This window comes from Glycine soja, chromosome 9 (assembly GCF_004193775.1).
Source record: "Glycine soja cultivar W05 chromosome 9, ASM419377v2, whole genome shotgun sequence".
Classification (NCBI taxonomy): Eukaryota; Viridiplantae; Streptophyta; class Magnoliopsida; order Fabales; family Fabaceae; genus Glycine; species Glycine soja.
Window position 1 is genome coordinate 22,271,908 of NC_041010.1, and position 9,952 is coordinate 22,281,859.

A 9,952-nucleotide genomic window follows, 5' to 3' on the forward strand; every position below is an offset into this window, starting at 1 on the left:
GTAAGTTGACTGCATGTTATGGTTGTTTGCATTTGTCAAGAGAATCTTAAACCTGCACCTTTACATGGATTTTCATCCATCATAGTATGTAATTCAGATCCTCATTTAATTTATTCCATCTAGTTTGTGTATGAGAGAGGTTGGTCCCTTAAGTGACTTTTTTACATTAAACCTTAACCCTTAACCCTCCATGTATGACTGTCCAGATTTAATCCTCTCATTCTCATATAAGATGTTTTTTCTTATAAGATATGTTATGACAGCCCCGAGCTTAATTCAGGGACATGCATGCCATAGGCTGTTTGCCATTTTGTATAAATGCCTGATCTTTTGGATTAAAGTCTTATTACATGTGACCGTGTGAGTGCTCGATCATTGATTTTGGGACTCAGGTTGTGAGTGCATCTTGGAGTAAACATGCCAGCTCAAGCTACTCGGAAGGTTGAGGAGGAGGTGGAGGCAAAAGAAGTAGAGCTTTTTGAGGTATATGATGTTGTCCTCTACATGGGGGTAATTGATATATTGCAGAACTATAATCTGAGAAAGAAAATTGAGCATGCATACAAATCACTGCAATTTGACCCTAAGACAATATTAGTAGTTGAACCCAAGATGTATGATGAACGTTTCATCAAATTTTTAGAGGAAAAAGTTTTCCCCGAGACCCCCTGATTTTATTTTAATTTCTCCCGTAAGTCACTTTTTGGTTTAATCCTTATATGTAATTATTTAATTTGTTTCTAATTAAAGGAAGAGTGTTCAACCTCCTGCCTGTCTTGGGCCCGATATCATCATAGACAACATCATGTATTTTCGCTTCATGCACAACTAAGGAGGCAAATTGTAAATTACTAGCAGAATTGGCCATGAACTGTGTTGAGTGCTTAAGGTGTCATATGGAATCATTCCATCACTAGCTAGTCCAAGTCTAAGATTTCTTGGCTCTTTCTCGAAATCCGGATACAGACCATCAATCTTCTTCCACTGCGAGCAATCAGCAGGATGACGGACCATTCCATCAGAAATCCTTCCATTTGCATGCCATGTAAGGTCTTTTGCGTCGTCCTCATTAGAAAAAAGATGCTTAAACCTTGGAATGATTGGAAGATACCACAAAACCTTCGCTGGGGGGCCCTTGTTGGAGTTTTCATCAGAACTGCTTTCCTCTTCATCCTTCACTTTGTACCGTGAAGTCCCACAGATAGGGCATTTTGACATTTCTTGGAATTCATGCCTGTACAGTATGCAATCATTGGGTCAAGCATGAATCTTCTGATACTCCATATCCATCGGACACAATATCTTTTTCACCTTATAGTAACTTTTAGGCAACATGTTGTCCCCTAGAAGCAGATTGTGCACTACCTCAAGCAGTGAGGTGAAACTTTTGTCAATCCACCCATACCTGGCCTTCACATTAACCAGACTTAACACCGTAGACAACAGTGTTAAGGAATTCTTGCACCCCGTATACAAAGGCTTCTTTGAATCACTCTGTAATCCTTCATACACAGGGGCGTGTGCTTGCTGGAAAGACTCTTGTCCAAGGTCACAAATCATGTTCTCCAAGCGATCTCCCATTTCTACATCAAACAGTTCAGATTGGGACCCACTCTGCATGTCTGTCACTTCACCATGCCATATCCATGTCGTGTAATTCTTCTTAATCACATCACACAATAGATGGTCCCGTATGTCGTCCAGTAGTTGTCGTCTTCCATTCAAACAGTTGATGCAAGGACAATAATATTTTCCTTCTTCATTCGGTCGACCTCTTTCTGAAGCAAATTGCAAGAACTGCTCGACGCCATCCTCATATTCTGGGCTCATGCGACTTTCATTCATCCAACTTCGATCCATCTAAGCAATTCCATGCATGAAAATCTCACTTTTTTATTTATAGGTGTGGCCCTATCCCATTTAGGAAGACTGTCTTTTATTTTAGCTTCAAATGTCAGGGTTAGCATTATTTTGAAAATTTTGACTAAATTTTGGTAGCATTTCGCATTGGTCTCCAAGTACACGACATGACATCGGTGAAATGAATTTCCCGATAATCAAGTATGCACTAAGAGAACAACTTGAAATGCATTGAACCGAAATTTCATCAAATTAATCAAAACAATAATAACCTTAACGAATGAATCTAACATAAAAATACTAGTCTCCCCAAATGTCCAAATGGATAATTCAAGACTAAATACAATGACTAATGCCAATTGTTTGCAAGAATCATTGCATTCAGTCTTAAACGGGAATCTAAGGTTCACTCAGCATGAACAACAGTTATTTATATAGAAAATTACATTCATGAGGTACAAGAACATACAAAATCTAAATTTCAATTACAGACAAATATCGACATCAACAGTTGGTTGTATAGCATATAACATTCATGACATACAAGAACATACAAGGACATCAACAGTTGTCTGTGTGTGTGTCTCTGTGTGTGTGTGTGTCTGTCTATCTCTTTATGTGTGTGTGTGTGTGTGTTAGATTAGGGTGTGTGTGTGTGTGTGTCATGAGGGTGTGTGTGTTAAGTTTTTGGTAAGAAGAAAGTGAAAAGTGTTAATGTTAAGTTTTTGGTTTGAAAGATAAATATTGATTTAGGAGGAAGGAATGTGGAGTCCTGTATTTCTAAATGGTCGCCGCTTGTCTTCTCTCGAGGTTGATTTTCGTTCGTGTTCTTTTCACATTAGACGTCCTATATTTCTAAATGGGCAGATTCTTCTTGTCCTGTAACTATGAACCAACCCAACTCTATGCTTTGTAATTTATACTTCACATCACCTTGGATTTCTTAACATTTACTTTTATTTGAAGTATTTCGCTATTGCTAGCAGCAAGCTCAAAAATCTCTTTGTTTTGTTTGTCAAACCATTGACAACCTGTGGATATGTGTTATATGTGGGTATGTTGGTTGTGGAAGGTGAGACTCACATTTTTCTCCACCAACCCTTGTTTTCTCATGTTTTATTCTTTTTCTCTTTCTTTCTTTCCTTTATCTATTCGATTACAACCATATGGAAAATCTTGATTTAGATACAAGGGAGGACATGCTATAATACACTGGAAAGAGACGCAGCATTGCTATTCCCTAGAAGTGGAAACTAAACGAGCTTGGGATTATGTGGGAGACAACTATGTTCATAGACTTATTCAATCCAAAACTGATGGGAAGTTGGTTGAGCTGAACACTCAGTGTGCACATGCAGACAATGGATGTGGAAGTTGCAGTAGTGAAGATAATGCCATGAATGAGGCTATACTTAATAGCAAACTTGAAGCTGTAATGTTGCAAGATTAATTTAGTAGTTTGCTCAATTGTTAGATTTATCTAGGTTTATGAGGAGTTTTAATTTTTCACATATTATATTTTTCACACATTATATGCATAAAGCTGTTCAGAAGGCTATCAGTCTTAAACACCAGAAGATTCAGTCCAAGATTGACAGATGTAAGAAAGACAAGAAATTTCTGGATGATGTAAGTTGTAATCCACTCGTGGGAATTCTCATCTGCAAAATTCTTAGCAATATGCCATATAAGTTATAACCATGCCAAAGGCTTCTCTATTGTCTTGTTACTATATCATAAGGAGTGGAAATGTTTTTGTGAATGCTTATGTTGTTTCTATATCTGCAGCTTAATAAGAATCTTGTGAAAAATGAGGACATTTGGAAAACAAAGATACTTAGGATTGAAGAGAGGTATGCTTTTTTCCGTCATGAGGGTGTGTTTTTGCTGAGACAAGTAAATTTGAAAGCATGAATAAGCTGCAAAACCTATTGGAGAAAGTGGAGTCTCTTACTCAAGATCTTGAAGAAGGACTTGAGCTTCTATTTAGGCATTTAATAAACACTAGGGGCATTGTTAGATCCTGTGGCTGTCCTATAAATTCTAGTGCAAATCCTGTGGCAACAACAGAAGGAGAGTAATTGAAGTTTGTTTAACTTTTGAAGGGAAGAATTTGGAAAAGGAAGGAAGAGTTTTCAGAATTGCTTGGAGCAAAGTTTGCTTAAAGGGAATAATTGGTTGAAACCTAAGTGCTGAGCATAATAATAAAGCTCCAAAAAGAGCTATTCTGAGGTGGAAATTGTAGTTGAGAAGGAGGGGGACAAAAATAGCCACCTAGGGACACCAAAATAGGTGAAATGACAAATGGAAGCACTTCATGTCCTGAAATCTTCTTTTTTCTTGGCATTTCATGTCCAATAACCAATTCTTTATTTGGAAAGTGCCAAAATCCTTAATGTAACATAATCAAACACACTTCAAAAACTATAACATGCCTAATTCAATCCACAACATTTATGGATAACAACCCAGAAACAACAGCTAATGTAAATATCCAGTCACAACTTGCATTTGAAATTACCTGGATGTCTGTCTTTGATACAACAAATGCTTCAATCTTTTTCCAGTCACTGTCAAATCTGATACAGAATGAAGAAACAAAAAAAAAAAAAAACATGTCACAGTACACATTATTGAAAATCATGTCAGCAACCATGTGACACTATAAAGTTGATTTTATTCAATGCTTTAACAGCATATCTTTAGCAGGGAAGAAGAATAAGGTGAAAATAAACATGTTGCAGAAAATGAACTTATCATTTTGATATTGATCCCTTTAAATAGCATTTTTTTCCAACATGAAAACAGTGGGATTATTATAAAAAAAAGTGGGATTTGGCGTAGAAAGTAATACAATGATATATATTCAAGTTTTTTTCCACTTAACCTTATGATTTGTACGTAACCTTATGATTGTGAATTTTCAATTTTAGTTTATCTAAATATTGTGATTTAGGTGTTATTTTTGCTATCTATGTTATTTTTTGTGTACGCATGTGTAAGTATAATTTTGCATTTTTAGTAGGATCTTATGATTCATGTTACATTCCTGGGTTATATAACCTTCTACTCCCTTCCCGGTCTTAGCTAGGATCTTGATTTTGACAACATTGGATATGTTGATGGTTTGGAGAGCTCTTGAATTGATTTTCCCCCTTCTTTTTCTGCTTTATTTAAGGAGAATATGCACTCCCTCTTTGATTTTGATAAATTTATCCATGCCTAGAAAAATGTACAGAGTTATCTTTATTGGAATACAACACAAGATTCCTTAAATACTTAATCATGTGCTTTTTGAAAGCATTTGGACTTTGAGTTAGCATGCAAGCATATAACATTTCTTTAGTTGAACCAGCTTGTTTGATATCTCTGTGCTTTCAGTTTGCTTGATATATGGATGATACAGAAAGAAGGGATGGGTATACAAGGGACCTATAGAATGTGTCTGACACCGTTGAGTACTTTGCCTTTCAGCTTACTATAGTGATATTTGTGTTGGAGCAATTGCATGCCGGCTGGAGAAGAAGGAAGGTGGGGGGCAAGTTCGGGTTTACATCATGACGTTAGGTGTTTTGGCACCTTACCGTGGACTTGGTATTGGTAAGAAAGAAACTGAATATCTTTCCCTGGTGATTGAAAGTTTAATTGATCATGTTTTTTAATGACCTTGGTGTGGATACCTATCTCAGTACCACAAATACATATTAATGGTTTGTCATAAGGTGCAAGCTTCATATTGGGAACATGTTAATTTACATCTGGCAACAATCACTGTTTCAAAATTTAACACTTCCTTTTAAGCTTGTTATTTTATAAACTATGCAAGTGTTGTGATGTGAATCTTGTGGATTATGCAAGAACAAAGTTATTGAATCATGTTCTTGATCTTTGCTCCAAGCAAAAACATTTCTGAGGTTTACTTGCATCTGCAGACAAACAATGAAGATGCCATAAACTTCTACAACAAATTTGGGTTTGAAATAACATAAACAATCCAGAACTATTATACAAACATTACACCGCCAGACTGCTATGTTCTCACGAGGTATACGGCAAGCACAACGAAGAAATAACAGTTCAGCCAGTTATTTTGAGGGGAAGTGATCAAAGATTGTTGCATTGTTTTATGGTTTTTTCCATGGATTTATTACACTAAAGTTTTTTATGTCCAATGCTAGACTTTACCATAAAGTTAGCTAAAAAAAAAAAAGCAGCACTTGGAGATCTCTTGCTAAGGTACTATTATGTTATTTTACCTGTTTGCTCTCATCTTCCCCCAGTCTTATCATTTCCATCAAAGTAGTATTAATCTACGAAATCGGTACAAGAATCTCTAGAAACGATTATCTAAAATAGAGGCGCATAAAGTAAATTAAAAAAACCACATCAAGATATTGTAAACCCAATTTACTTTAAGTTGCATCCTGTATTTTAAAACTAAAGTTGGCTTGTGCGTTTTGAATAAGACTTGCATGATTTGGGGCCAGCAAATGGCTAGTTAACAAAATATTAATTATAATATAGGATACAAGAGGGCCCTTTCTAGGCTTTGCAACTGCAATAACGATTGTACCGACTGCTGAGGCATGTGCCCTCTTCGCACAATTTGGGTTGCATAAAAGACGAAGGCTTCGCGGCATAGGCTAAGCTTCTTATGCATAGTGGGAAAGGATTTCTTAGCCGTTAGATTTTCTTTTTTCTTTTTTTGTTTGTCTTTTCTTCTTTACTCCGGATTCCATCCTTCTTCTCGCTGGTAACCAGAGGTTGTTCTCTACGCCACACCTCATGGCGTTGCCACTACAAGCAATAACTTCCCTTCCCGTTCGCTTTGAACATCAGTTATGCAAAGGATCAGATCTGATATGAAGAATCAGTACCAAGCATTGGCATCATCAGATTTGAAGAATCGCATCCTAGGAGACCTGTGAAGGACTTTGTGGTCGCCGCCGCACTCTAATATGAGCATTTCTCTATAGGCCAATCTTCTGAGAAAATAGAGCTCTTAACTTTGGGAAAGCCGCAAGTGAAGAGATTCAGGTTCTCCAAGAGCAAATGAAACAAGCACATGCTTCTAAGATGGATTCAGTGAGATGAATAACTTTGGAGATCAAAGAAGCCACAAAAACACTTTAGGAAAACAATCTGATAAAATTATTGAGATAGAATTGAAGATCAAGCAGCTTTCATTTGAGACAGAAACCGCAAGAAGTGAAGAGGAAGAAATGACATCCAAAACACAAGAGCTGAAGCAAGAAGCTGAAAAATCCAAAGCAGTGGCAAAAGAACTAGAGAAGAAACTAGAGCTTTACCTAAAGCAAGCTGAGGGTGCAAAAGCATCAAAACAAAGAGCCATTGAGAAGATGAAGATGAACACATGATTGACAGAACAGAAACAATGGCAATGGGTCAGGTTCAACCAATCAACAAAAGGAAGAATGAAGTGGACAAAAAGGTGGAGGCAAACCTTAAAGCAATTGAGGAAATAAAAGCTTCAACTGATATGGCTCTGAGGAATACAGAGATGGTAGATTCTGCAAAGGTTCCTGTTGAGGGTGAACTGAGGCTTCTTGAAGAATTGTGTGTGTGTGTGTGTGTGTGTGTGTGTGTGTGTGTGTGTGTGTGTTTCACTTTCATTATTATTCATCTACAGAGACAGAGACAAACACACCTTAATTATTATTCATCTACAGAGGAACCCTAGGGGCAGGAGGTTAACATCAACATTGGTATAGAGAATGGAGAGTATAGTATAGTAGGGTTTGGTTATTTATATAGAGAAATGAAATGAGAATGGAGAGTGCTGGTTGGTGGGGGCGAGGGAGTAAGTACAATCTGTAAAGGACAATCCCTTCGTCCTCTCCTCTCCCCAATTTCATTCACTACTCTGTCGTTTGGGTGTTCCTACTACTACTGCTACTACCTTGATGATGGATACATAGACTTCTCTCTCTCTCTCTCTCTAATTGATTGTGCTAGACTGGACAACGAGTAAGAAAATAAGAGCATGTCTGGTAGAGGGAAAGGAGTGGGAGGGTGCAAATAGAATGATGCACCAACTATTCCTAATTTCCATTCTTACATGGGATGTGGTTTCTATCTTCTACCATTGATTTGAATGATCAATCATCTCATTCTCCCTCAACGGATCCTTCCTCTGCATTGCTACCACTTACTTAATAAAGAAAATGATAGTGATATATCTTTGGGTACAATAGTTTATTAAACAATAATTAGTTATCAACATTTGTGGTTCTAAATAATAAGGAGTTAAACAGGTTTAAATTCAAGATAAATAACACAAATATTGAGAAAAATTTAGGTCCATTATTTATTCAAGTTTTAGGTTAGTTAGAAGAAGTTGAGCAAAATAAAAATAATAAGGAGTTCAACATAGCCTTATATTATTAAGTTAGTTAGAAGAAGTAGAGAAAAATAAAAATTAGGTTAATAAGAATATTAGCTGGGTTAATTTAATGACTCAATAATTACTTATTAATTTATTATCTTTTCCTAGTATGTAAGTCACTTACATACCTACCTTCTCTAGTCTTTGGCTTGTTTGCCAAATTTTATAAAGTTACACTTTTAATTAGTTTTTATAAAATGTAAATTTTATCAATTTAGTTATTAAAATAAATCAAGGTTTTTACCTGTTATGGACCAAGGCTTGTTATGGACCAATTCTTAAGGCCTGACCTAGCCTATTTCAAAGCCCAGGCTGGTCTGATAAGCCAGAAATTAACTTTGTCACCTCATTCTCAGTCTCGCCAACGAACGAATAACAGTCCCAAATTTTCCATCAATCTAATTCTATTTTAATTTTTTTTTATTTCTAGCCATGATTGTTTCTGTTTGTTTGGATTCAGCTCTAGTCTTTTGTGTTCGAAACAGTTTCTTGTTCCGATTCAGCTATAGTTTTGTGTTTGACAGTAAATTAAAAAAAGAAAAGAAATCACAAAGTGCATACAATGGGGGAACACATGAATGCATGATATAAAAGTCATCAATGACATAAGAAGAAAAAAGGCTTCAGGCTTGATATAACTCTTGTGCTAATCAATGTTATTTGGGTGCTTTTAATTCAGAGGAGTTGCTATTAAGGATCCATCTGCTCCCCATGGAGTTTGACTTTTGATCCAGGACTATCCTTATGCTTCTGATGGGCTAGAGATATGGAATGCTATCAATGTCTTGAGTGGAAGAATATGTATCATTCTACTACAAGTCAGATGAGGAACTTCAAAAAGACCCCGAGCTCCAAGCTTGGTGGAAAGAACTTGTAGAGGTCGGTCATGGGGATTTGAAGGATAAGCCATGGTGGCAAAAGATGCAAACCTGGGAAGAGTTGGTTGAAGCTTCCGCTACCCTTATATGGATTGCTTCAACTCTTCATGCTGCTGTTAACTTTGGACAGTATCCATATAGAGGTTTAATCCTGAATAGGCCAATTATTTGCAGGAGATTTATGCCTGAGAAAGGGTCTCCTGAATATGATGTGTTGGCTAAGAACCCTGAGAAGGAGTTTTTGAAGACTATTACTGGCAAGAAAGAGACCCTCATTGACCTTACAGTTATAGAAATTTTATCAAGGCACGCATCTGATGAGTTCAACCTTGGGCAGAGAGATGGTGGTGACTACTGGACTTCTGATGCCGGGCCATTAGAGGCCTTTAAGAGGTTTGGAAAGAATCTTGAAGAGATTGAAAAGAAGCTTATAGAGAAGAACAATGATGAGACATTAAGAAACCGCTATGGGCCGGCTAAAATGCCTTACACTTTGCTCTATCCTTCTAGTGAGGAGGGATTGACTTTCAGAGGAATTCCCAATAGTATCTCTATCTAAGTTCTCTATGGTTGCTGAAGTATTGTCCCTGGCTTTAAATAAATGTGAAATAGAAGGAATTTGATTCCTTCATCAGTTGTGTATGTTTAAGTTATGTATTTGGAGTGGTTGAATGTACTTGTATTGCCATATATCTTATTTTGGGATAACTGAAGGACCCTAATTAGTAAAACCAACTCTATTCAGTGACTGATAAAACAACAACAACCAAGCCTTTTAGTCGTCTTTAGTCACACAACAACAACCAAG

General features: G+C 36.7%; 2 protein-coding genes across 2 annotated transcripts; both read left to right on the top strand.

Moving 5' to 3' along the window:
• Positions 1 to 417: 417 nt before the first annotated feature.
• Positions 418 to 7,238, top strand: LOC114368268 (RING finger protein ETP1-like). Its single transcript, XM_028325588.1, has 6 exons — positions 418 to 614; positions 3,046 to 3,292; positions 3,412 to 3,489; positions 3,649 to 3,736; positions 5,335 to 5,460; positions 7,024 to 7,238. The coding sequence occupies exons 1-6, from the start codon at positions 418 to 420 to the stop codon at positions 7,236 to 7,238; spliced, it is 951 nt and encodes a 316-aa protein (XP_028181389.1).
• A 1,815-nt stretch (positions 7,239 to 9,053) lies between these two features.
• On the top strand, positions 9,054 to 9,718 carry LOC114425488 (linoleate 9S-lipoxygenase-4-like). The gene has a single exon (XM_028392428.1). It carries the CDS (start codon positions 9,188 to 9,190, stop codon positions 9,701 to 9,703), a length of 516 nt encoding a protein of 171 aa, XP_028248229.1. The 5' UTR covers positions 9,054 to 9,187; the 3' UTR covers positions 9,704 to 9,718.
• Positions 9,719 to 9,952: the final 234 nt, after the last annotated feature.

Excerpts from the sequence above, each read along its gene's own strand:
- LOC114368268 (XM_028325588.1), top strand. The coding sequence starts at position 418 with ATGCCAGCTCAAGCTACTCGGAAGGTTGAGGAGGAGGTGGAGGCAAAA. Across the intron at positions 3,490-3,648 it reads ACAAGAAATTTCTGGATGAT|CTTAATAAGAATCTTGTGAA; the intron begins GTAAGTTGTAAT and ends CTATATCTGCAG. Across the intron at positions 5,461-7,023 it reads TTACCGTGGACTTGGTATTG|AATTGAAGATCAAGCAGCTT; the intron begins GTAAGAAAGAAA and ends TTATTGAGATAG.
- LOC114425488 (XM_028392428.1), top strand. The coding sequence starts at position 9,188 with ATGCAAACCTGGGAAGAGTTGGTTGAAGCTTCCGCTACCCTTATATGG.